We start from the raw sequence: 25,149 nt of genomic DNA on the forward strand, positions 1-25,149 counted from the left end.
AAGATAATGACCTGACCTGACGAGATCATGAGAGGCAAATGCACGGTGCCCGACAACAATGTGACCGGACCTGAGTTAGTTTCACCTGAATTTATTCGGGATTTTGGCCCCCTTTTTCCACAAGTTCCTGTGGTTCAGACTATGCCAAACCCAGAAAGTGGCATTTTCTGCTAAATACAGTCTGAGGTGTAACAATTTCTGCAGCAGATCTTAACAATTACAAATTTACATGGCATGGATGACCCTGTCAAATGATTAAGAAAAAGAACAGATAGTTCAAGCATATTGAAAGTCGAAATCTGTCCATACTGCACAAGTAGATTCACAAACATAATCAAATTACGGCTGCAACACCAAATAGAGGTAAACTCTCTAACAATTTGCAGGCTACATAACGCTTTAGTATAACCCTTCAGCTTGCAATCATCCAACAGTTTATAGTTTTCTTCCAATATATATTTTTTTATGCAGTTACTAAAACCAGATAATGCTAGCTAGAAGAAGCTGCACTACCTCCATACAGCTCACTCCAGCTTCCCCATTTCCATCTAACTCTGGGGAAATCGCTGGTACACCTGGAAATGAGACAGTTGCGAACGTCCTGGCCCACATCACAGTGTATGAACAGGGCCACCTCTGCCAATGCGGCAGATCGGGTTAATACAAAGGAAATGAATGAACAAACAGCATTGACATCCTTTATCAGTAAATGTACAACTAGTTTCTTCAGATGCTCCCAGCTCCACCAAATCTTAAGGTCCCCTTTGTAGAAGGATTCTTGTAGTTCAGACCAAGCCACAGGACCAAGAGAGAGGGTCCTCACATTCGTGGCAGCACATACTACATCCTTGAAGCCACGCACATCCTGCTTGAGAGTGCCATGCGAAACGAAGAAAGAGGATTTCTCACATATCAGGTTTTCAATTGTTTCAGTTCCTGAAAACAGGGGAATGATCCCAAAAAGGTCTGCAGACTCAACGCGCAGTGTCCTTAAGTTGAGAAACCTTTCCACTTCGAAGATGTCACCTATGTTGCTCATTGACAGGAAGAAGGAGAACAGTGATGGAGCCTTCAGAATGAACCTTCTTGGTTTCACGCATCTCAGCCTCAATTCAATAAGATTAGGTGTGTCTATAGTCAGCGAAGTTGGACAATTAGATGCCACCCAGTGACAGGTTTTGAGCTCGGAGAACTGAAGTTTTGGATCCTTAAGCCCGCCAACATCAATTAGGTTTAGCTTTTGCAGAGCTGGAAAACAGGAGTTCAGACAATCGAGATTTTCATCATCTAACCTTATATACTCAAGCGTCAGGCTTGTAAGCATGGGCATTCTCTTCATCCTCTCTACCGACAACCAAGCATTCTTCAACTCCAAGTTGAGCAGCACACTACCTGGAGAAAAGGAACAAAAAAAATTGAGAATTTTCTAGATGACAATTTCTAGAGCCTTTGATCAATTTAATATTGACAGTGTGATCTTACTTCAAGTCCTAACACCAAGGCATGCACACACATACACAAATGCTACTCAAACTGCCCAATTAACAATCAGAGCGACCTGCCTAACATAAGGAAAACTGCATACCCGCGGAGACATAAGAAAGCTTAAATATTATCCTGAAGATCAGACAGGTAGATACTCATGATTTATCTTCCACCAAGACTCTTCAATGCGCAATCCAAGTTACAAAAGTTTCAGGTTCCTTTAGTACAGACTGTTAAGCATTGAGTCCGCCTGCACAGTGTAGCAGGACCTCTTCTTTTTCGACAGCATTACGATTTAAAGACTCATCTTTTCCCGATATGAATTGGAGTAGAACTGCAAAATCATTGCTTGCAAGTTAAACACTTCAAAGTTCAAACTATTATTCTGTTACCTGTAGTACATTATTGACCAAGATAATAACAATCAGATTTATTTTATAATCAAAGCAATGGGACCAACAGGACTGCTGCTTCTATATTAACTAGGCGAGATCCTGCCACTCGTTTCAGGTATTTAGCAAATTATGCATGCCAACAAGAAGCTTAAACACATAAAAAGTTGTACTTATAGACGCGTGTTTTTCCTTCTTCCTGTCGGTAGATTCCGTTTATACTTTAACAGAAACTTATCGAAATTGGAATGATAATAGTAATTAGTAAGGTTTCTGGATTAAATGATAGTGGTTGTATGTGTGAACAAATTTGTAAATTTTTACACAATCAACAATCAGAGAACAGTTGCTCAGGGTGCAATACAAGCAACTAATGGCAACTTCTCTGCTGCCTGGATTTAAGATCCTAACACAAATTTTACAAACATTGTCTAAGGGCCGTGAGGTTAATAAGATGACAAAAAATGGGTTCTCTAGTAACATCTTCCACCTAAACTTACTCTAGCGGATTATCTTGTATGTTTTTATACATTATAGCTTAGATTATGCTTATTATCCCACCCACCCATGGGGATCCTCAGCTGCACCCACATACCCGAAAAAAAAAGGTCAAATCGGGATTTTGCACGATGAAGCATAATTTTTTTTGAAAAGCAAAGAAGTCCAGATCTAACCCAAATTTTTTCAATTGAATTGAACACGCTATCACCATCCGAGGAGAGTTCCTCTGGATTCAGGAAATTGTCCACAAATTTGGGATAGAAATTTTCTTGTCAGTACCTAATAGTATGTGTGTGTGTGAGAGAGAGAGAGAGAGAGAAAGAGAGAGAGAGACAGACTCACAGTAGCTGGAGACGACCGCTAGCACGGTGGATCTGCGCCAGCATGACTGGGGCCAGTAGCTCGAGATCGAAATCGATCTCAGTCCCCCGCAGGTGGCCGGGATCCAGCCAGAAACGAATCCCACGTCCACCAGAAACAGGTCGTCGTCCTCCTCCCTGCTGCCATCTCCGAAAGGCCCGAGGCGTGGCTCGTCGACGGCGACGCGGACCGCTTCAAGCCGGGTCAGAGGCCTCAAGAACCGGCCGGCGAGAGCCGTGAAGGGAACGGCCGTCGTGCCGCTGGTCTGGTGCTGAGAGGCAAGAGGGGAGGAGACGATGGAGACGGAGTGAACGAGGTACGAAAGCGCACGAAAGGTGCGGGAGACGAGGCGGCAGCGAGCGAGGTCGCGGGCGTCGCTCAGGCGCCCCAAGATCTCGACGATCAGCTGCTCCGGAAGCTCCTCCATGGCCGCCGCTGCACCAGAGGCCACTGGCAGAGGAAAGAGAGCCTCGGCCGTCTTCTCCTCTTCTACTCCGGAGGTTGCGGGCGGAAGCGGCCAAGTGGTGGTCCACGTGGCTTCAGCGCAAAAGTAAGAATTGCGACTCGGTGATCCAGTTCATATAGTATCGGAATTTTGTATCGACTCAGAATCACGGTACGGACACCTCCAGTTGGGTTCTGGATATCGAGTTGTACCCCGTTATCCATTTGGGTCACGAGTTTTAGGCTGTAAAGCGTGGCAACGACGCAACGGGAAGCCTGGTCTCTCCCCTCTCCCGCGTAATCTCCCGCCTTCTCTTGGCGGCGTTCCCGGTGCCGCTGGCCGGTTCTCGCCGAAAAGCACCGCTTCCGCCATCGCGGCCTTGGCTGTGCAGCCAAACCATTTGTATTAGAAGATGGACGGTGTAAACGACAAAAGCGTCGTCGAGTCTGTCCATAGCATCGTCTTCAAAGAATCGGAGTCCCTCGAGGGGAAGTGCGAGAAGATCGCGGGTTACGATTTCAACAATGGCATCGACTACGGAATGATCCTTCGCTCAATGAGGTTTACCGGATTTCAGGCCTCGAATCTTGGTGACGCCATAGACATTGTTAATCGAATGGTCTCCCTCTCTCTCTCTCTCTCTCTCTCTCTCTCTCTCTCTCTCTTCCCCTCTCTAGTTCCTTCAGTTATTGGCCTAACTTGGGGTTAATGTCCCTTAGCTGTGAATCATAACTTCACCTAAATTAGTTCGTTATTTTTGTTTGAAGTTAGATTGGCGGCTTTCTGATGAACCCATAACCGAAGACTGTGACGATGAACAAAAGGTGTTGTCGTTCAGGGAATCCGTCAAGTGCAAGGTGTTTCTTGGGTTCACTTCGAATCTTATTTCCTCAGGATTGAGAGAGACTATTCGGTTTCTTGCCGAGCATCACTTGGTAATCGTTTTTACATTCTGAAAAATTATGGAAGTTATGCTATTCAGTGGGTATAGCTCATTCTTTTTCAAGCTTACATTCTAAACTTTAGCGAGTTCTGATATATGACAGCAAAGGAATTTGTTTGGCACTCATTTGGATTGTATTTAATCTCTTTCTCTCTTAATTTTATCGCTTGAAGGTTCATACCTGAGTGGTCATAATTCATTGGTATAAATGCTGGTTTGCTTTTTCTGAAGAACGTCTCTAAATTGCGTTACTGGGGGAGCCCCATCATCTTTTTCCTGATCTTAAGTTGTTGGAAAAAGTATAATTTGGATACAATGGACAAATGTCGTTATCAGTTGTCTTTCCTCAACAGCTGAAACTGTATATCTTTAGTTCACTTTGTTATATTCGAAACTTGTGCAGGTTGATGTATTTGTCACCACTGCTGGTGGAATTGAGGAGGACCTTATAAAATGTCTTGGACCAACATATAGAGGCGAGTTTTCTTTACCCGGCGCTTATTTACGGTCAAGAGGAATAAACCGGATCGGTAACCTGATGGTACCTAATGATAACTATTGCAAATTTGAAGATTGGATAATGCCTATTTTTGATCAAATGCTGCAAGAACAAACAGAAAAGGTAACACCCACTTTGAAAAGTTTAGTTCTGTATCTAAGATTGTGAAGAATCTTAAGGGACTTATGAAGAGAGTTGATAAGTGGTTGTTTGTTCTAGCTTCTAGCCTTTTTGAGGCTGAAATTGAAGCTGCTAGGGGGTGGGTTGGGATCACTGCCATACCTAGAACTCAAATCTATTGTGGGAGTCGGCTGTGTCGTTACAGTTGGTATCAAAGTTGGTTTAATACTTAGACCTAGGGTCCTACATACACTAACGTGTATGCCTTAAAGGGGTTGGAATCTAATGGCCCACTTTGAGAAATTTAGTCTTGTATCTAAGATTTGTGAAAAATCTTACTGGGCTTATAAAAGAGATTGTTAAGTGTTTGGTCTCATGGTTAATAATTTTTTGGAGTTGAAACCAAAGCTGCTAGGGACCAGGTTGGGATCCACCGAACCAGGAGCTCGAGGCCCCGAGCCCATTGTGGGTGTGGGCCGGCTTGTTATATGCTTAGCCCTTACCAGCTCTTTTTTTTCTTGTCACATGCATTCACTTTGCTGTGTGATGGGAATGCCTTATCAAATTAGGCATAAGTGGAAAACTAAGGACTCATGTTGTAAGTAACACAAGGTGTTGTACAATATTTATGTTATCTAACGTAACTATGAATGTAAATAATAGAACAATCGACTTTGAAACTGGTTTCAGGGGCACAACTATACCACATCTGGTGTAACTTATGAGACACCCCCATATCGTGTGTTATGGTATGATATCGGGTGTAACTTATTTAAAACATAAAAAGTGTCCAAAAACTATTCTTTTAATTTAAAGTTGCACAAATTTTGTAAGATTGAATATTATTCCAATGTGAAAGTCATTCTTATACATCTAAAAGCAAAAAAGAAAAAAAAAATCGAGCTTGACTCATGCAATAAAACTAGTACTTTGGTTCCTCTTATGAGATATTATTTTTATTCAGAAAATAAAAAAAATAAAAATTCAAATTTTGTCACCTTATGGCTTATGGTGCTTAAAGGCTCCAAGGAGTAAGTCATAGATAATGAAGACTTATATATTTTGATATACATTTAAGTATTGGGGGTAGTTTAAATGGTATGCATGTTGTAACATATATTTATTCTTTTTATGTTTATGCAGTTCATGTTTTTTTACAGAGATTATCTTTTTCCTTTTCTATTATTTGGATTTTTCTGGATTTTAATTTTTTGTGAAATTCTGATATTAAAAATTTAAATTTGTAAATTTTTACATTAAGTTATGTATCTAAATTTCAACCTGATCATTACAGGTTACGGTACACATTTTACAACAGTGCCGAGGACCCATAGGCCACATTTATGAAGGCACTTCTTGCAGCAAAATTGGTTGACCTTTAATCTGTTGTTCTCTTCCAAGTTAACTTTGTCATGTTTCTGGATATTACTCTGTAAACTTAGCATAATACTTGTGTGTAGTTGTCAAATTGATGTGCCATACGAGCATCAGTGCTCTGGGGTATTGTCATTATCGAGTCATAGACTTGCTTTCTAGTAAGCCCAGTGACATTTATAAAAGGAGTAGAGTGCTTTAATAAACTTATAAGAACTGAATGTTTGTGTTTTTTGTCAATTGTTCTTAAGTTCTGCTCCTATAGGAATTGAGAAAAAGTGGTAGTGCTGAAGATCCTAGCTTATAGTGATTGGTGTGATTCACAAATTGATAGTACTTGATTTTTCATTCCACAGAATATTATTTGGAGTCCATCCAAAATCATTGCCAGACTTGGTCAAGAAATAAATGATGAGAGTTCGTACCTTTACTGGGCTTACAAGGTAAATGTGTGGCATCATGTTTCATATACTACACTTGTCTGTTTGAAAGCAAGAGGAAGAAAAGAAGTGAATGTAGACTTGTATTTGTGCTCTTTTTCATCTCTAAAGTCGCTGTGCCTCTGATACACATCATTTTTTCTTGACATTTTATTCTTCATTTGACACAGTACTTTCTGTTTTTTATTTTTATCCAAGGACAGCTCATGCAAGAACATGAAACGGTTGAATGTTAAATTTTGTGGAATTATGTTAGAACTTGTGAAAATGTTAGTTTATTACCTTCATTTTCATTTTCTCTTTTTTCATGATTTTTTAAAGTTGGGAATGCAATTATTGTTGATGTTTCTTTGCTTCTGAAAATATATCTGAGTCCTGTGATTGATCTTAGGATCTAGTTATCTGGGTTTGTCTAAGACAGTGTCATACCTGTTTTGGTTTTCTAAATCTTAGCCCATAGAATTAAGTGTCAACCTAGAACACCAGGATGGCCCTTTTCAATTGAAATAGCCTCAGTTTTTATCATATTCATTTAAATGTTTCAAGCCGAGTGCCCTTTTCCTAAAAGTTCTCTGATATAGCATACCGACTCATGTTATAGCAAGGAGTCTTTCGCAGTCAAGATTTTTTCTCTATTTTGATACCTAAAAATGGCAACCTGTCCATGAGGTTCAGCACCCTATTGTTGTTTAAAAAGTCTAGCTGAGATTTCTGATCACATGTGGATCCAAATCCATGGAAGCCCTTGCGAATGCATAAAATGAAGCCAGTCAAAGGAGGGTACCTATTAGGTCATTACTTTGTTCATCTTTGACTGTTGAATATTTTGCGGTATGATTTGCTATATCATCTGTCCTGGTCAATTATCCTTCATTGTGTTCCCAACATATGCAGTATATAAACTGATGATATTGAAAATGCACTTCATGTATACCTTATGGTTTCTGCTATAGTTAACTGATCTGTATTGTTAATGCTCACAAAGAACGGGATTCCAGTATATTGCCCCGGCTTGACTGATGGTTCTCTTGGAGACATGCTATATTTTCATTCATACAGAAACCCTGGTTTGGTCGTTGACATAGTGCAAGGTATTCCCCATCTTCTTTTTTCTTGAGGAAGATGACTTATGTCCAAAGATTCTTATTTTTCTTCTTTGTTCTTGGTGAAGATGTCTTATGCTGAAGATTCTCTTTTTTCTTTGTTTCCTTGTGACAGATATAAGAGGCATGAATGGAGAGGCAGTCCATGCCGGCAACAGGAAAGCAGGAATGGTGATTCTTGGAGCTGGGTTGCCCAAACATCATATTTGCAATGCAATGATGATGCGGAATGGTGCAGATTTTACTGTTTATATCAACACAGGTCAGGAATTTGATGGTAGTGATTCTGGTGCTAGTCCAGATGAAGCTGTTTCATGGGGCAAAATCCGTAGTTCTGCAAAATCTGTAAAGGTAATTGTCTGCTGTAATTTTGACTTCATTTCCTGCCATCCTCACATTTTCAATTGAATAAAAGATGGAGTTGATCTGGAGCAGGTGCATTGTGATGCAACCATTGCCTTTCCATTGTTGGTAGCTGAGACTTTTGCGAAGAGAGTGAAGAAAGCCTGAGTCCTTATTGAAGATTGCTGTCGCAAGAGATCGGCATGTGGAAGAGTTGGCCTATTGTTTACAAGCAGCTGATGAACCTTGTGTTTTGGAACAAGGTTCTTGACTTCTTGTTCACATTCTTGCAAACCTACCTTCCTGTAGTTTCATGCAGAAAAACACTTTTGTAGTCAGCTTATTTGTAGCGAATGACAGGTTTCAGTCTCGTGTGCATGCACTTTTTATATTCTCAATTCCGACGAATAATCTAATATTGTCTTTTCCTGATTTGCCATTTGCTGCTTGGAGTGACGCTCTAACTCACCTCCAACCTAAATTAGGACTGATTGAAGCCATTTTCTTTTGTGTGTGTGTGTGTGTGTGTGACAGAGAGAGAATGAGAGAGAGAGAGAGGGGGGGAGGGAAGGAGGGAGACCTACCAATATCTTATGGCCAGATTCCAGCTTACTTTGTATCTGAGCTTGGATGACCTAAATTAATGAGTTGAAAAATGGAAAATTTAAATGCATAAGTCAAAATTTACAGGACTTAAATTGATTCGGAACTAAGGCGGATCATGCATGGGATTTTGACATGCTTTAAGATACGTAGACTTGAGTTATCAATGTTCATTGGTAAAGTCTGATAGACAGAAAAACTGGAGCAAGGGGACAGTGAAACAGAGAGAGTGAGAGTCTGAGAGAGCGATGGAGATTCTGGATCCAAAATGAGATTTCCCAGTGAGAGTGACAAAGAAAGAAATGGTGTCTACTAAATAGCATCTACAATGCTCTTAACTTTTGAAAAATGTGATCCCTTTATGCGAAATCTCAATGGTACCCACCAAAATCGTAGTCACCAGTTATAAATTATTTTTATTTACATTAATCTTCTTCTACGTTTTATATATGGAAGTAACATACATATGAGGAACTTTCAACTATTTCTTCCTGTGCAAATAATAATGGTTCTAGATAGAATACTACTTCAGGTTTATAGAAACATATTTGAATTCATAAGAGGAGAAAAATGGACAATAAACAAAAGAAGAAAGGGCGAGATAAGCTCACTTGAGCAAATGCGCGATTTAACTTATAGTTTTCACTAAACTCACAAAAAGAAAAACACACTGGCTCAAAAAGTTTTTTCATGTTTTAAATCCATATCAAAAAGTGGAAATCTGGAATTTTGAAGCATATCAAAATATTTATTAATTTGATTATCTTAAAAATATCTTGTTATCTTATCATTTAGTTGAGGTTGAGATAAAAACAAAGAGAAAAATATGATATCATATTTTTGTTCACAAGTTTTTCTCATTATTTTTCTTTCAACTATCAATACAGATGAATCAAAACCAGAGATTGCTTCTTGTGCATCTAGCATCTAAATGCCTAACACCTATTGTAACAAATTATATTATTTATGTAATTCAAAATAAATCTTTGTTATATGTATATATATTAAAAAGGAAATTAAATAATAGCTTCCATCTAATGCTAAATAGTGAACTTTTATGAAAAGAAATATATAATTATAAGTTGTACATCTTTTAGATAAATGTTGGGTTATGCAATTCTATGCCATACGGATTATATGACATTCAAATAACACGGTTGGATATATAAATGGAACAGATGTATTTGATTATCGATTCCATTATAAGTGTATTTAGTCGGATTTTCACAAAAAATAGATTTCAATTAATAACTAAATTCAAGATCAGTAGACAAATTCATGAACAAATTCAAAATTGCCTCAAATATTCGACTGAGATTCATCAAGGGTCGATTGATAGTTATATATGACCTCAATGTAAAAGAAAAGATTTGGATCTGATTCAATATCCGAATTTGATTGCGTCAAGAAATTTGATTAAATAAACCCAATGAAGTCAAATTCCGTTAGGATAAGCCCCATTCGGAGTTGATTAGCCGCTTCAAGCTTTAATTTCCGAAATCACCCCTTCAATAATGGCACACCGGCTTAAACAAAAGAGGGTATATTTGTCATTATCCGACTGTATGTGGATGAAAAGGGGCAATCTAATCCTCCTATAAATGCCATGGGCAGGAAGGGAAGTTTCGAGCGTCGAGGTTTGCTTCTGCGAGTGTTTCTACAGGTGGTAGTGCAAGGGCTAAGGCTAGGGTTTGGGTTGTTATCCTTTTCCTTCTTCGTACCATCAACTCAGCTTTCTACTTCGAAAGCTCGGATCTAGGGCGTCATTGAATCTATTGAAGGTATGATCTCTCTCGTCTCGAGATCTTAGATTGGGGACACATCGCTCTCTTTTCCTGCTTTTAGTGTAGTTTTATGGGAGTCTGTGGTTCTTACTTCTTACTTTCAGTTCGTTGTGAAGGATGGGAGAAGCAAGGGACAACGACAACTACCAGGAGGAGCTTATCGATTACGAGGAAGAAGAGGAGTTGGCCGCCGATGCCGTTGCTACTAAGACCGCTGGCGAATCAGCTAAGAAGTATGTGTCTCTCTCGATCTCTATGTTTTCGCTTTTCCTGTTGAAAAGGTTGAGGTTTTGGTAACTGACTTGGGAGACTTATCTTCGTCTGGACTTACGGGGCAGTAACATTGCCTTTACATGGAGGAGAACTTACCAATGCATTTTTTTCGTTTTGTTTGAGAATGGTCATCATTTTCATTTGCTTTTTAATGTTATAGAATTTGTACGTTACTGTTATTTTGTCCTTTGTCACGGTCGGTAGACCATTTTTTTCCACTTAATGGCAGCCATTAACATGCCTCAGATGCTGCTAGTGTTTACTAATTGATGTTTGTATTTTCTTGGGGATGTAATTTTCTTTTACTGTAGCTTTTTGGTGCATGCGTTGTCTAAGTTTTGAGATGAATTGAGTTGCACTTGACCTACAATGGCCTATGTTGATGAAACTTTGTTGAGTATGCTAACTGAAATACTTATCTGCAATTTGGAAAGAAAGGCGGAGAACTTGAGTCGTTTTTTTTCTGGAATGGTTGCATGAATGCTATTTGATGTCATACTTGAGAAAATGATGTCATATTGACTTAATCTGATGTCCAGTATTTTGCTTTATTTCAACGCAGAGGCTATGTTGGAATTCACAGTTCAGGATTCAGAGACTTCCTTCTCAAACCAGAGCTTCTTCGAGCAATTGTTGACTGTGGGTTTGAGCATCCTTCTGAAGGTCCGCGATTTGTATTCTTCTGATATTAGCACACAGATGAATTTACTGTAGGCGGCACACATTAGGCTTATTCTTTTCAATTACATCGTCTTTGTCTTGCTGAACTCAATACACAAAAATGCATGCGATTGGGAGGTTGACCTTTTGTACAATTTTCAGATTTCGCCTTTCCTTTTCCCCATTGGATGAATGTGTGCTTATGTTTATCCATAAATTAGCTCTTTAGAACGATTGGGAAAATTATTTGAGGGGCTTTTGACTGGTGGCAAAAAGTTTTGCAATGGGAAACCTTTCTGGAGACAAAACTAGGGTATGATTTTGTGGCGTTTGCTTACTTCTTTTTTTGGTCTGGAACAATTTTTACTTGCTGAACTCTTGTCCTGTTGAGTGTTTAAACGTGTAGGTCCGACCTTCCTTTTAAGAATGTTTAGACGTGACCCTTTGTTCCTTGAAATTCTTTCTTCTTGGACTTCCTTTGCTACAGTGTATCGATTCTTGTGCTTTTTGTCTGCCTGGCTTGATTGTCCTTGAATTATTTTGTCTACCTCCTTGATAGATGGCTAATGTGACACATCCTACATCTTGGTATACATGGGCCTAATGTCCAAATGCCAAAGTTGTTCTTCATTACATGCCTAGAATGGTATTTGCTGTCTTCATCTGTTAAAGGCAACTCCGTCATGAGGATTGGTCTACTTCTAGACCATTTTTGTCTTGGTGTTAGACATCAGTGTAACATAGATATGTGGATGTAAACTTATTTTTATGTATCAGGGAGGCAGGTTGGAATGCGTCCATGAGATCTTGATGCCTGTGCTTCAACCGTGTTTTATTTTAGAAATTTATCTGGATGGTATTTTAGGTATGGTTGCATCTAGTGCCTTAGTAAATAAACCATGTTAAACACCTTTATAGGTTGCCATGATAATTTGCGGTTAGGTCCATGCAGGTGGGTCCTAGGAGAATGTTTAATGCACTCTTTTATCATCTTTTCTTAAAGTGTCAAAATTCTTGCTCCACATGCTTAACAATAATACAATATGGTTCTTTGCATTCCACAAGAACAATTTCAAATTGAGAATATTGATGGCTTCTTACTTTACCTTTGTATCCTTTTGAATACTTCTGTCTTGCATATGTTGTACTTGTATATCATGGCCAGTACACTTGGTATTCCTGGGTCATAGCAGTAATCGCATCATGAACCTGTGCTTGTTTTCTATTCCTCTTGCTGTTGAACACAGGCATTTTTCTATTCTGTTGCGTTGGTACTTTCAAATGTCTAGACATGGCCTGGGATATATTTCTGATTTTCCTCTGGTCTTATTGTGCATTTGCCTTCATGTTTTTCATTTATCTTCTATGATTGGTCAATTATTCTCTCTAAGGCAAGGCTGTCTTTTTACAGGTAATATGCTATTTTTTTGCTCCTACTATTGTAGGAGAAAATTGGTATTGTAAATCTTTAAAATAAAAGGACAAAGAAGGACCTGAAGGTTATTTTTTACTTACTGCGGGTTTCCTTCCGTCATGTTGTTGCCATCAGTGCAACATGAGTGCATCCCTCAGGCGATTTTGGGGATGGATGTCATCTGTCAAGCGAAATCTGGGATGGGCAAAACTGCTGTGTTCGTTCTGTCAACCCTGCAGCAAATAGAGCCTGTTGCAGGTCAAGTTGCAGCCCTTGTGCTATGTCATACAAGAGAGTTAGCTTACCAGGTGCATGTTTATATTACTTGTTTTTTTCACTGTATGGTAGATTCTGCATCTTTTCTGCACGATGCACATGCCTGAATTCTCTCTTATTGAAACATCTTTTTGCAGATCTGCAATGAGTTTGAGAGGTTCAGTACCTACCTAACTGATATCAAGGTGGCTGTTTTCTACGGTGGGGTTAGCATCAAAATACACAAAGATCTATTGAAAAATGAGTGCCCACATATTGTTGTTGGCACACCTGGGAGGATATTAGCTCTTGCTAGGGAAAAAGACCTTTCTCTGAAGAATGTGAGGCATTTTATTCTGGATGAATGTGACAAAATGCTTGAATCTCTGGGTATGTGTGCTTCTCTTTTGATGCTAAATCATTTCTTAGCTATTTGTGATCTTAGACAAATATGGGAAAAGGTTCTCCAGGGTCATGGTTTCTTTAGTTATTTGTTGATTCCCTTGTTCTTTGATGATATTGGCTTGTCCATTCACTGTAGACATGCGGAGAGATGTACAGGAGATTTTCAAGATGACTCCTCATGACAAACAAGTTATGATGTTCTCGGCAACACTCAGCAAAGAAATTCGTCCTGTTTGCAAGAAGTTTATGCAAGATGTAATGTCCTGCGGCAGCACTCCCCAAAACTCAGTTGCATTTATAATTGACAGCTTCCTCCAGGAGGCCTTTTAGTCCATATTCACTTTGCTGTCAGTAGTTATCTTCAAGGGAGGTGTGCGTGAAGAGAGGGATGTTGTTGTTGATCAAGTGTCTTCTGGGTTGGGTTTTAAATTTTCTAGTAGATCTGATCTCTTCCTGCTGCAATCAAGTTAGATGGACCTCTAATCTTTTGTTCTGTTTGGTGTATTACATTTATTTTTCTGTTCTGTGGGCCTGAGAAAGTCATTGAGGTCAGTGTGGCATCTATTTGCAGAGGTGTATGGTGGTCTTGGTTCTTCTTGTTTGTAGGTTCAGTGAACAACTCAGTTGTTAGTAAGCTGGCAAGGGAGTGTTCTTGCGAACTTGGATCAGATCGAACTGACTCTTTGGTTGTGGAAGCTGTTGATGCATTATTCATTTTGACTCTGGGTTCCCTTGAGAGTTGTGGGCAGGCACTAATCTGGTTTGACCTGACATTTGTTCCCTTTCAGCCAATGGAAATTTATGTGGATGATGAGGCCAAGTTGACACTGCATGGTCTTGTTCAGGTACTATATTTACATTTTCGTTTGTGATTTCAGTGTCTAGCGCTTCTAGTGAGTTTTTCACAAAAGGGAGGACGGGGCGTCTCTTGTGGTGGTTCTCAACTTTTACATTTTTTGCAGCACTACATAAAGTTGAGTGAGATGGAGAAGAACCGTAAGCTGAATGATCTCCTAGATGCATTGGACTTCAATCAAGTTGTCATCTTTGTCAAGAGTGTGAGCAGAGCAGCAGAACTTAACAAGTTGCTGGTGGAATGCAATTTTCCTTCCATTTGCATTCATTCTGGAATGTCTCAGGAAGAAAGGTTTGAACTTTCAATTCTTTGTTTATTATCATATATATTTATAAATATGAATTTTGTTCTGTTGATGTGGGAAAGAACTGGGACTTCGATATGCTTTCCATCTCTCCATTGTCCCGATTTATTTAGAGCTTGAAACTTTCTGAAATCTGACTTTCTTTTATCGGTAACTTGTTCTTTATTTTTGTTGGTTGTGTTTTTGGACTTTTCTTACATTTATCCTAGAACACTTTACTCGTGCTTGGTCAATCTGTAATGGGGAACTTTTCTTCCTCCAGCCTCCCACACGGACCAGCATGTTTGCAGCCTCTGGAGTGCATGACTTTTACCGTCTAACAGAGAGCACATAGTGCATCCCCGCCAAGCTGTTTGTGGGTTTGAAACAGTCGCTGTCTCATCATCTTGGCAGGAAGCGGAGCCTGCTTGATGGGAATATGTGACTTTTAAGAATGAGAAGTGGAAAGTCTTGAAAGCTTCTTGTTAAATGCTACGGAATGAAAAAGGAATTTAAGTAGTTCTTGTGTTCAACCTTGCCTATTTCCATATAGTTACGGGACTGTCTAATCTTGTTCCTAAAACATCGCAGATTAAATTATTAGGTGCTGGGACAGTTTTGGAGGGTATGACGTGTAAATTTTTAAAACATGGTATTCTGATATGGCAAGGTTGACATACACTAGATGAATAAATGAAATAATGAATACATTATATATATATCTGAAATCATGGACCATAGAATTATGCAAAATAATTCGTACATAATTTGTTGCAATTGAAGTTGAAAAAAAATTGTTCATATTTCTTAATAATCAATAATGAAAGGCTCATCCTGCTCCTAGCTCCTCCTCCTCCTCCTTTTCTATGACTGAAAAGAAAAGAAAATCAAATTCGTCAAAATGCTAGAACGTGACTAGAGAGCAATTTTTGAGGGAACGTTATTTCCAAATGTGATTGAACAAAATGCTAAATATTTTCACAATTTTATATTTAAGTAAAGAAATCAGAATTCTAAAGCGTGATTAAACGGAAATTTGTTGGAGTCATAAAATATGACAGAACAGAAAATGATCAAGAATCAGCTTTTGAGAATGCTAAAATGTGACTAAACGTATTATTTTTGACTTGTGCATTCTAATAGAGTTTGTGGGACAAATAACAAAGGCTGAATTCTCAACACGGGAAGTCGGATACAGGTCAGTCCATTGGTTGGAGTTGGTCCAAGTTGGGTGACTAGAAATAAATAATTATATCTAATATGCACAGAAAATACAGATAAATAAATATATAATATACACAATATATATATATATATATATATCACACATATACATGCCAGTCAGGGATTAGTCTGCATCCAACGACTGAACATGTTAGTTGTCTAGTAGAGTCGGTTGATGAACTAGTTTGACTAATTGAGATTATGAATCCACATGATGAAGGTTTCACAAATTAAAATGTCAAAAAAGGTAGCAAGACAGGAGTATGTCTTGAAATGGAAAAGAAAAAAAAAGTAAAGGTTTTAAAGAGAAAACAGGGAAAGAGAAGGAATAATGGTTTGAAACAAGAAGGAAAGAGTTTGAAGCCAAACCAAAAAAAAAGAACAAAAGAAATTGTTGAAGTGCTGTTTGGTTGGAAAAAAAATCTCAACAAGGCATAAACTAGAAATCATGAAGAAAAATAAACAAAAACTTCTTATGTGCCTCATCTAATGGGTGGTGAGTACTTCATCGACGAGTGGAGAAGATGAGTGGGGAAGAAAAATGCAATCCAGGATTTCTATGTTTGAGCATAATATTTGGTTTGTTCTGGATCTTATCTGGGTCCTGGACCCAGTCCAAATCATACCAACCTGCCGAGCACTGCCGATACATACTGACATGGGTATCTTGAGTTAAACTCACATACCCATAGATGGCCCATCTGCAACGAATTGCAGTGTTTGCTGTAATTTCATTTCGCAATTCCTAAACATTTTTCTCTGTTTTTAATGATGTCTCATCACAAACCCCAAAGGTCACAGGGTGTGCGAATCCTTCATCAACCCCTCGTCAAAATTATGGAGGATAAATTTTAACATTTTCTTCTTGTTTACAATGACGTTTCTCTGCAAATCACTTTGTTACTGATGTGGTTGTTTCTGTAAGTCTCCTGCTTTTTGATATGGCGATAGCGGTGTCTCTGTTGTACAGATTGACAAGGTACAAGGGTTTTAAAGAGGGTCATAAGAGGATTCTGGTTGCAACTGATCTGGTTGGGAGAGGAATAGATATTGAGCGAGTGAACATTGTGATCAACTATGACATGCCTGACTCAGCAGACACATATCTGCACAGGGTAATTTATTGGTTCTTCTCTTGCTCGATATTTGATCAATTGGCTGCTTCAATGTGGTCACAGCTCTTTTACCGTGCAGGTTGGGAGAGCTGGCCGATTTGGCACCAAAGGACTTGCAATCACTTTTGTGTCATCAGCAGCCGATTCTGATGTCCTTAATCAGGTTCTAATGCTTTGCGTTTGCTTCTTTAAATGTGCTGCTGGTATTATTTTCTCATGTTTCTTAACTGTTGCTGCTTTCGTGTTTTTTATAGGTGCAAGAAAGGTTTGAAGTGGATATAAAGGAACTGCCAGAGGAAATTGATAGCTCTACATATAGTATGTTTCCATGCTTCTGCCATTGAACTTGCAAAATTTCGCCGTCTTTCCGTTTGGGTTATATGAGCTGTCTTTTTTTTTTTTTCTTACTGAGCTAGCAAGTTCTGTTATTGAACTTTAAAATTTCTCACCTGTTAGTGACTTCAAAGTTCAAAATATTCCACTTTGGGGTTCATAAGCTTCAGTTTTTTTTTCCTTACTGAGCTTAGAGAAAAGGCAGTTTAAGATTATTTTTAAGCTTGAGCGTGTTTTTCTATATTATTAAAAGCTAAGGTGCCTCTGTAAATTGTTTTTGGACTCTACCTTCTCATGCTCGTGCTTGTTTCCATGCACAGAAGGTTTGCTTGTTTTGCCCATGCTGATATAACAATTGTTGGTTATTGCAGTGCAAGCGTAATAAAGGTGGAGCTTCTGGTTATGACCAGCATATCCATGAAGCAGCCGAAGTTTGTTTCCATGGAACTAAAAGCCTTTCTTCAGTGTATTTATATGTGATCCAGCAATCTGGAGCTTGAACTTCCTGATATTCTTTTAGATAGTCTCTGCTTCACAGGATTTTCTAGTTTATGCAGAATTATACGTGCACACTGTGCTATGGAACTAAAAGTTTTTGCAATCAGCGCCTTCCTATTTGCGTGTAATGAGTGTCGATTCTGTAGGTTTTTGGCAGGCTAACTGGTTGGAAATGGTATAGCAACTAACCTGAGAACGGCCAAATGCTTTGGAACGAAGACGGCTTATAACTGGTGGAATGTAATTAGAAGTTGGAAGTTGATCGGTTGTGAATGCCGAGCTTTCTTGATAGGTTCAGGTGAAGGCTGGTAACTTTGTATTATGTTGCTTTTGTTTTTTACGGTAGGGACAACTCATGCGACGGGAAAGCGGGGATCCACGTTAGAGAGTGAAACAAGTGAGGAAGTGGTCTTCAGTGTGATGTAACTTATTTATTAAAGCTCGTTTTTATGATATCCTGGAGTTGGATTCTCCATCAGATTGTATTCATCCTCCTGAAACCTCCACTATTTTAAGTCTCAGTCCGATTGTCGAGTTCAGGTTTCTATGTTGTTTAAGGATCAGCAAGTCCCAGGTGATGAGGAACCTATTCTCTTCATACGGGCTTAGTTTGGAGGATTGTCACAAATATCATTAACGATTTTTGGACGGTGATAATTTTTTTGCGTATTTTTTGCGAAGGCGAAACCGTGAAAATGAAAAACTTAGCATTTGTTGTAAAAAAAAAAGCTTAAAAATTAGAAAACGTAAAATATAATAAAAACAAACAATAAAGGATAAATAACAAATGATAAAAATCTTGTTTTAGTAAGAGTAGACACGAAGATAAATAGTTAAATTAAGTCGAAAAATTTAAAGCAGAAAAAATATAAACTAAAAAAAACGTGATAAAAACTCCAAAAAAAAAAATTTTGGATTTGCTTTTTTTCACAAAAAGGAGAGAAAACTGATTATGAGATTATAACGATGCAAAGCGTCTTCTTTCTTTTTAGTTTTCGTCACGAATTAACAGCAGTGGCTGGTCGTGTTTTAGGGCTGATCGATTGCCTCTTCGTTTTTTCTTACCGTTTTGATCGTTTTTCTCCTACTGTTTTTACCTGAGGACAAGTAAACCGTAAGGCTGTGTATGCCACCTTGGACTTCCTTTTTCGACTTTCTTCACTTGATTTCAAAGTTAAAAAGCTATACTTCCTTATTTGCAATCAATTGTTTGCTCTTGTGAAATCTTAGACTTTCTCACCACGTCAGGAGTAAAACTTCTTGTGGCAATTAAAAAGTGTCCTCATAGTTTGTCCCCAAGTAGAAGGCGAGGACTTCTTCATAAACCAGTGCTGCTGTAGGTTCCACAGCAACATCTGACGCCTCACACATCTGCACTTTCAAGAAGATTTAACCTTTTCATTGCTTTAAGCATGATTACTATAGTTGCAATTTTATCGGATGCCTCTGAAGAGACAGCCATGATTAGTAGCTTAGCGCGGCCCTTGAGAAGAATGTTTGCATTGGCACCGTGCTGCCATGGAGGCTTAAGTGCAAGTCTGGTTCCCTTTGGCGTTCCCAAGTCACGGGCAGTTTCTTGCGAATACATTCTTGACCTATCATTTCCCCTCCTTTGGAAACACTTGCCAACATCCTTCGGAAATGAAATCAGAACATACTTATATACAAAAAGAACTTTTTATTCATAAGAAGAAAGCAATTGTCAAAAGCTAAAAGATTAAACTTTGGTGGGATTTGTACACGTTGAAGATGCTTGCTTATGCTATCAGAAGTCTACCACTTTATGCTGAAAAACACCTACCCTCAATAATATGAACTCTGACATTTGCTTAAAACTTCGATTTCTCAAATAGAATCTCCTAACGAAGGTGAAACGAACTCTTGTCGACGGTGAGATGCCCATCGACCAAGAACTACTTGGCTATATCCCTGTCCATGCTAATTCCATCTTTTTGTCTGTGGAGCACCAGGTGAGTCCGAATCCCTGTGGCCGGAATATAGGATCAATGACCAAATTAAGTTTAGGCTTAGATTATGTCTAGTTTTTGCCACCCAGTTTATCTCGCGGCTCACGGGGACCCGCAAACCAGGCGTCTGCTCATTTTACGAACCCGAAGGCGGCCGGAGATGTACGGTGAAGATTGAATACAATCCGTGATCAGTCATACAACCTTATCTGTACTACTCAGTACATGGAAGAATTCACGCAGAGAGAGAGAGAGAGAGAGAGAGAGAGAGAGAGAGGATGAAGATGTTAACTCATTTGTGGCGAGGAAGTAAGGGGATCGAGCTCTTCTGCCGGCACCAGTAAAGGTAATCCCTCAAAGGCAGACGTAGTTTATGATTTAGTGACTATTGAGCGTTCAGTGTCAAGCTGTTGTCTTTTTTTAGATTTCATTGCTTGTCTATTTCTCAATTCTCGAAACCCTCTTCGATCCAGACATTTCTGAGTTGGAAGCATACAATCTGACATTTGGGCATCTCTCGAAATTCGAAACATTGCTCTTTGTTTTGGGGAGTGTTGAGACAGAGCTGAGGAGTTCAATCCTTGGGTTTGGGTGAATCTTTATGCGTGTACCTCTTCAAAACTCACAATCCTCTTTGATTGGCAGAATCATTTGTTCATCGATGCATTCCCACAAATTGCTTTTGTTTATGGAATTGTTGTGTGAACATCTCTTTAATGCAATTTGTGCCTAGAATCAGCCTCACTTATATTCTGAATGTCACAAGGAGGTTGGTCATCCCTCTGCATTTCAGAGAGTCATTGTTTTTGTTTGATTCACAACATTCTCTTCCTTTGATGGAACCTAGTTGCCGTTCTCCAGTTTTACTGCTTCAAGTTACGCATCTGCCGAGAAGGGTTCAGAAGTTACATAAGAACGGTGGGTATCTAAGAAACTGAATAAGAGGATTGAGGGGAAATTAGTGAAGCCCAGTTACGTTTCTTCTATAATTTTTAGGCTTTTGGGTTTTCTTTAAAGTTGTTTTACATTGAACCCTTTATATAGAATTAGATTTTTCTAGTTATTGCAGAAGCTGGCAACAGATCGTTTGATTATGTATTATTCTCATTATTTTGTTGCCTATCCGGTAAATTTCTTCAATGAACAGTAGATTCTTCCAAATCAGTGTTATTCTTTAGACAGCATATACAGTTATCATTTTATTCTCCCTTGACGCTCATGCCCTTTTGCTCTAGTTTGTTGTTGTTTTGACAGTTTGCTCTGTTCTCAGATCATCAACACCAAAGACATCCATTCCTCTGGCGTAGCCATGGAAGAAACTACATTAGAGGAAAGGAGCCGCGTTCTAGCTCACATCCTCACAGTACCCACAACTCAGCCTTCCCTCTACGACCAGTTTTTCATCTCAAGACAGATGCCTTGTTATCTGAAATGGGACTATCCACCCGTTTTTTGTAAAAGAAATAACAATGGATGGCTTCCTCTTCATTTTCAGTATGGGTTGCTTCTATTCTTTAGAAGATGTGTCAAGCTTGGGCTGCCCGAGACTTCATGGAGGTGCAAGTGCCCCTTCCAACAGCCACCCCCACTGACCATAGCTAAGGGTGTAGAACCTGCTTCTTTGCAATTGAACACCGAGAAGAAAAGAGAGCTGGCCAGGAAAATTCTCAACAGGAAGCGGTGGATTTCGAGGGTCCATCCGCTCATCCCTTTCCTTGTTCCCAATGTTGCTCTGTTTATGCTGTTCTTCCATAATCCATTGCCTGAGGAGTACAGATCATAATGCACCAGATTTTCACATGAAAACCTATAATCTGAACTTTGATTCTTAAATGTAAATCATAACTGACGTTTTCAGGTCCCTTTTTTTTTTTCTGAACCTACCAATGTCAAGGTGACGAGCATGTTTGCAGTGAAAAAAAAAGAAAAAGAAAAAGAAAAGTGTATGGAAGAGTGAGAGAGGAAAGGAAGAGGGAAAAAACCAGGTTCCATATAAACCTGGTTAAACTTATGCACGTTACTCCATTTTATCGACAATTTCAATTCAAACAACTTGAATAAGTCTCTCTTTTGTTCTTTGTCAAATGTTCATTGTTTAGCATTCAAGGAAGGTAAGAAAGAGAGGTTCCTTAGTTGTCTTAACATCGCCGTGTTAGAATCTCTCTGTCGCTCTCTCTTCAATCAGTCTTGCTTCTTAATGCCTGATGACACTCAAACACTATAGATGCTGTTTTTACAAATCTAGTATCATTGATGGAAGCAAAATGTTCAAATTTATAAGAATTTAAAAAAATCATGTAAATCAGTTGTATAAATTAGATTTATAAAGTTTTTAAAATTCATGGTGTTAGCTTTTTTGACTTACGAAGTTCAATTTATATGATTATATCCATATTAGTCCTCTGCAAGAACATAAAAACATATACCTTGAGTAGTGTATCTATTTCTTCACTTAAAAGTACATTTAACAACCAGAAAAATAGACATAATATCAGAGTTGTTAAGATTGTGATCTTAAACACCGTGAGCTTGTATCTATCTCCCATGACATTGAATGTGTTTTAAACGAAAAAGGGAGAAGTTTGTCTGTCTGGCTGTGTATATACATATATAGTTAAGCATCTGGCTGGAGGATCAAAAGCTAGAACAGTGCCTACTTTGCTCTTTCCAACTGGCCAGGTTTTAGTGGAACTTTTCCTATCAAACAGAGTGTGCGTTTTCGATTGCATTTTCAGGATATATGGAGAGAGAGGGACCGATCATATGATTTTGGCACCCAGAAAAGAAAAATTTCAATTCTGTCCGGAAAATGGGGTGCCAAAAGTCACCGACTTTTTCACCGCTGAACTGATGATCTTTTCACCCTCGCAAACGTGGACCTCTCTCCCTCCCTCTTGGCTGCAAACATCTCCCTCTCTCTCTTTACCTCATTATGTCGAAGTTCTCTCTGGCTGATCCACTCCCAAGATGACGCATGCTGGAAAAGTTATCTAGAGATACTTGTACAAGCATGTAAATACTCCCTTACGGGCATATATACTTGGGAATCCGGATAACTTTTACTTCATATGGAAGTTACCCTGCTACAAACGCAAGGACAGATAATTCATCACATTCTACATTATCCTGAAATACTTCTGAAGAAATTTGAACACTTTTCTCTTTTGATTTTAAATTGAAAGTACACCCTGTTAACAGTTCACCGAGGTAAGAGATGGTCAAGCATGTTTGCCGGAGGCAAAGCCAAGACCAAGCATGAGCTGTTTGGTTCATGCGATTCACTTCGAAGTGCTAAATATTGATAAGTTTTTGAGTAAATTTTTATAGGAAAAGCATACAAATTTCAGTGAGTGGGAGAGAAATCCATTGTTAGAGTGAAAGACCGAAATCCTTCCTCCTTTCCCCTATGGGTGGTCCTACGGTACATCGTTCAATTCAAGTGTAACGTGCCACTGTCTATAGTTTAGAAAAGTAACACCTATAGAGAATTGAATTGATACATGCCACTGTTTATAGTCTAAAAAAGTTACACCTATAGAGAATCAAATTGAAGACGTAGCACGCCACTCAAGCCGACCAGCTATACTACACCTGTGTGATGTGCAAAATAAGGTTTGTGAAAAGCCGTTGCTTCTCTCGGAAGAAAAAAATTTCCTTTGCTCTCACAAATCACCAACTTTGACCAGTTGAAGAGTTCTTCTTGTCCACTTGCCTTGGAACAAACTAGTCTTTTGGAGTTCAATGAGATAGAGCCAAAGTCAAGAGACCAAGAATTTCCTCGAGTTTGGCATCTTTGACAAAGTTTGTCACGAGGAAGAAAGCCAAAATTTAATCACTCATGTTGGCGTGAGGACTGAGGACAAGTGGGTCACACGACTATAAAAACAAAAAAGGAATGAGCCATGCAGCACATGGCGTTTGCATGTTGACCTTAGGATCTTCGATCTTGACCAGATATCTTAAGATCTTGGATATGTATGTGGAGTTTTCTTCCTTCTTCCTTCTTTCTCTTCTCTAAAATCTGCCCTGAAATCAGTGGATTTTCTTCGTTTCGAAGATGGTGGAGAATGTGGTGGGACACTCTAAATGGCCTGTAATGTCAATGTCAGATCAATCTTTGTCTACATGTTCACAGATTTCCGGCTACATTCTGCCGAACATCTTATGACGAAGAACACAAGTAGATTTCTGCTTTTAAGTTCCCAGAACCAGACTCATTCATTCCAACAGATTCGTAAGAAACAGATTTTAAACACTTACAATGGGTAAAAAATTGAAAAGAAACGATGGCAGTCGTCAAACAAACAAAAAGAGTATAATAATACAGTTAAATTTTAGGCAAAAATTATTTGAGAAAGAGAAAAAAAAATCCATGCCCAAATGCATCATTTTTTCTTTTCAAAGATGAACTGTTCAAGTGCTTCGATCGAGCTTTCTAGAAACTATCAACTCAAGATATGATCTTGTATGGACACCATAACCTTTTCCTGTTTCTCTTCAGAATAAAATCCTGCAGAATCCATGAAGATATTGAAGGAGCTTCGTATCGCGATTTTTGTCCTTGGCATCGTATTCGTTGCTCTACCGTATTGCATATTAATGGTAAACGAATCATAATTTATGACAGCACGTCTCTGCAGCTTGGTATCTCATAAATCGTCACGTTGACGAGTCCCCATTCTCTTAATCTGAGATTTTTTTCGTTTCTGATGTTTATACACCGAAGCAAAAGCCTGTTCGGAGATTCTTGTTCATCTAGGTGCATAAAATCACATGGCTCCTTCTTTCTCCTATCTTTAAGATAAGAACGTAAAATCAGGCGCCCGCTTCTTCTCCTAACTCCAAGACTAAAAACTGCTTTGGTAATATACTAATTTGCCTTCAGGAATCAGATTTGCAAGTATAATTCTCCAAACAAAAAAAAGCCATATATTCATAAAAAAAAGAAGTTTGGAATTACTACAGGTCAATGAAAGCCCAACAGTCAACTTCTCTCATTCAAGTCCTGAAGCAGCGTTAGACCCTAGGGGCAGGGTAAGGGGAGCAGTTTTGAGTACTCATCGAATCGCCAAGATGAATTTACAACAAAAAAATGATGTGATGAATTGATCCATTTGCACATTCTAGTTTGCTTAAATGAATGCAGAATTCAAGGTGTATTGCCCTCCAAGTTTCGACCTCTCATTAAATCGCCAATCTAAAGAAAATTTACAGCAAAAATGATATATCGAGTCGATCCATTTGTACATTCTAATTTTCTCAAATGAATGCATAATCAAAAAGGTATTGTCATCCAAGTAGCGAAGCAGCCCTACATCCTAAAGGGAGGGAGTAAATGAGGCAGTTTCGGCCTCTCATCGAATCGCTAATCTAAAAGACAAATTTACAACAAAAATGATATGACGAGTCGATCCATTTGTACATTCTAATTTGGTTAAATTAATTCAAAGTTCAAGGACTACTATCACTATTCAA

The 25,149-nt window shown here is 38.8% G+C and overlaps 4 protein-coding genes across 6 annotated transcripts; 3 read left to right on the top strand and 1 right to left on the bottom strand.

Annotated features, from left to right (window-relative positions):
- Nucleotides 1–321: 321 nt before the first annotated feature.
- On the bottom strand, nt 322–3,243 carry LOC116252763 (F-box/LRR-repeat protein At4g29420). Its single transcript, XM_031627312.2, has 2 exons — nt 2,721–3,243; nt 322–1,392 (listed from the first exon to the last, which is right to left on the bottom strand). The coding sequence occupies exons 1-2, from the start codon at nt 3,163–3,165 to the stop codon at nt 491–493; spliced, it is 1,347 nt and encodes a 448-aa protein (XP_031483172.1). The 5' UTR covers nt 3,166–3,243; the 3' UTR covers nt 322–490.
- Nucleotides 3,244–3,445: 202 nt separating this feature from the next.
- Nucleotides 3,446–8,443, top strand: LOC116248473 (deoxyhypusine synthase). Its single transcript, XM_031621317.2, has 7 exons — nt 3,446–3,802; nt 3,951–4,118; nt 4,530–4,748; nt 6,476–6,562; nt 7,545–7,650; nt 7,778–8,013; nt 8,098–8,443. The coding sequence occupies exons 1-7, from the start codon at nt 3,596–3,598 to the stop codon at nt 8,170–8,172; spliced, it is 1,098 nt and encodes a 365-aa protein (XP_031477177.1). The 5' UTR covers nt 3,446–3,595; the 3' UTR covers nt 8,173–8,443.
- Nucleotides 8,444–10,225: 1,782 nt separating this feature from the next.
- On the top strand, nt 10,226–17,810 carry LOC116261009 (DEAD-box ATP-dependent RNA helicase 15). Of its 2 annotated transcripts, none has more exons than XM_031639584.2 (12): nt 10,226–10,388; nt 10,496–10,624; nt 11,227–11,327; nt 12,874–13,046; nt 13,152–13,383; nt 13,535–13,653; nt 14,187–14,243; nt 14,361–14,545; nt 16,732–16,876; nt 16,956–17,039; nt 17,131–17,194; nt 17,581–17,810. In XM_031639584.2, the coding sequence occupies exons 2-12, from the start codon at nt 10,509–10,511 to the stop codon at nt 17,589–17,591; spliced, it is 1,287 nt and encodes a 428-aa protein (XP_031495444.1). In that variant the 5' UTR covers nt 10,226–10,388; nt 10,496–10,508; the 3' UTR covers nt 17,592–17,810. The 2 variants fall into 2 exon arrangements, with proteins under 2 accessions (XP_031495444.1, XP_031495450.1); XM_031639590.2 differs by having other exon boundaries at nt 10,508–10,624.
- A 1,934-nt stretch (nt 17,811–19,744) lies between these two features.
- Nucleotides 19,745–21,548, top strand: LOC116252155 (uncharacterized). Of its 2 annotated transcripts, none has more exons than XM_031626258.2 (2): nt 19,745–20,020; nt 20,945–21,548. In XM_031626258.2, exon 2 carries the CDS (start codon nt 20,984–20,986, stop codon nt 21,455–21,457), a length of 474 nt encoding a protein of 157 aa, XP_031482118.1. In that variant the 5' UTR covers nt 19,745–20,020; nt 20,945–20,983; the 3' UTR covers nt 21,458–21,548. The 2 variants fall into 2 exon arrangements, with proteins under 2 accessions (XP_031482118.1, XP_049936199.1); XM_050080242.1 differs by lacking the exon at nt 19,745–20,020 and adding an exon at nt 20,027–20,592.
- Nucleotides 21,549–25,149: the final 3,601 nt, after the last annotated feature.

This window comes from Nymphaea colorata, chromosome 1 (assembly GCF_008831285.2).
Source record: "Nymphaea colorata isolate Beijing-Zhang1983 chromosome 1, ASM883128v2, whole genome shotgun sequence".
Taxonomy (NCBI): Eukaryota; Viridiplantae; Streptophyta; class Magnoliopsida; order Nymphaeales; family Nymphaeaceae; genus Nymphaea; species Nymphaea colorata.

What these genes read in the sequence shown, in the direction of transcription:
- LOC116252763 (XM_031627312.2), bottom strand. Translation starts at nt 3,165, where the DNA reads ATGGAGGAGCTTCCGGAGCAGCTGATCGTCGAGATCTTGGGGCGCCTG. An exon ending in AGCGGTCGTCTCCAGCTACT is followed by an intron (nt 1,393 to 2,720) that starts GTGAGTCTGTCT and finishes CCTTTTCTCCAG; the next exon opens with GTAGTGTGCTGCTCAACTTG.
- LOC116252155 (XM_031626258.2), top strand. Translation starts at nt 20,984, where the DNA reads ATGGAAGAAACTACATTAGAGGAAAGGAGCCGCGTTCTAGCTCACATC.
- LOC116248473 (XM_031621317.2), top strand. Translation starts at nt 3,596, where the DNA reads ATGGACGGTGTAAACGACAAAAGCGTCGTCGAGTCTGTCCATAGCATC. An exon ending in TAGACATTGTTAATCGAATG is followed by an intron (nt 3,803 to 3,950) that starts GTCTCCCTCTCT and finishes TTTTGTTTGAAG; the next exon opens with TTAGATTGGCGGCTTTCTGA. An exon ending in ACCTTTACTGGGCTTACAAG is followed by an intron (nt 6,563 to 7,544) that starts GTAAATGTGTGG and finishes ATGCTCACAAAG; the next exon opens with AACGGGATTCCAGTATATTG.
- LOC116261009 (XM_031639584.2), top strand. Translation starts at nt 10,509, where the DNA reads ATGGGAGAAGCAAGGGACAACGACAACTACCAGGAGGAGCTTATCGAT. An exon ending in GTTTGAGCATCCTTCTGAAG is followed by an intron (nt 11,328 to 12,873) that starts GTCCGCGATTTG and finishes TGTTGCCATCAG; the next exon opens with TGCAACATGAGTGCATCCCT. An exon ending in CACTGCATGGTCTTGTTCAG is followed by an intron (nt 14,244 to 14,360) that starts GTACTATATTTA and finishes CATTTTTTGCAG; the next exon opens with CACTACATAAAGTTGAGTGA.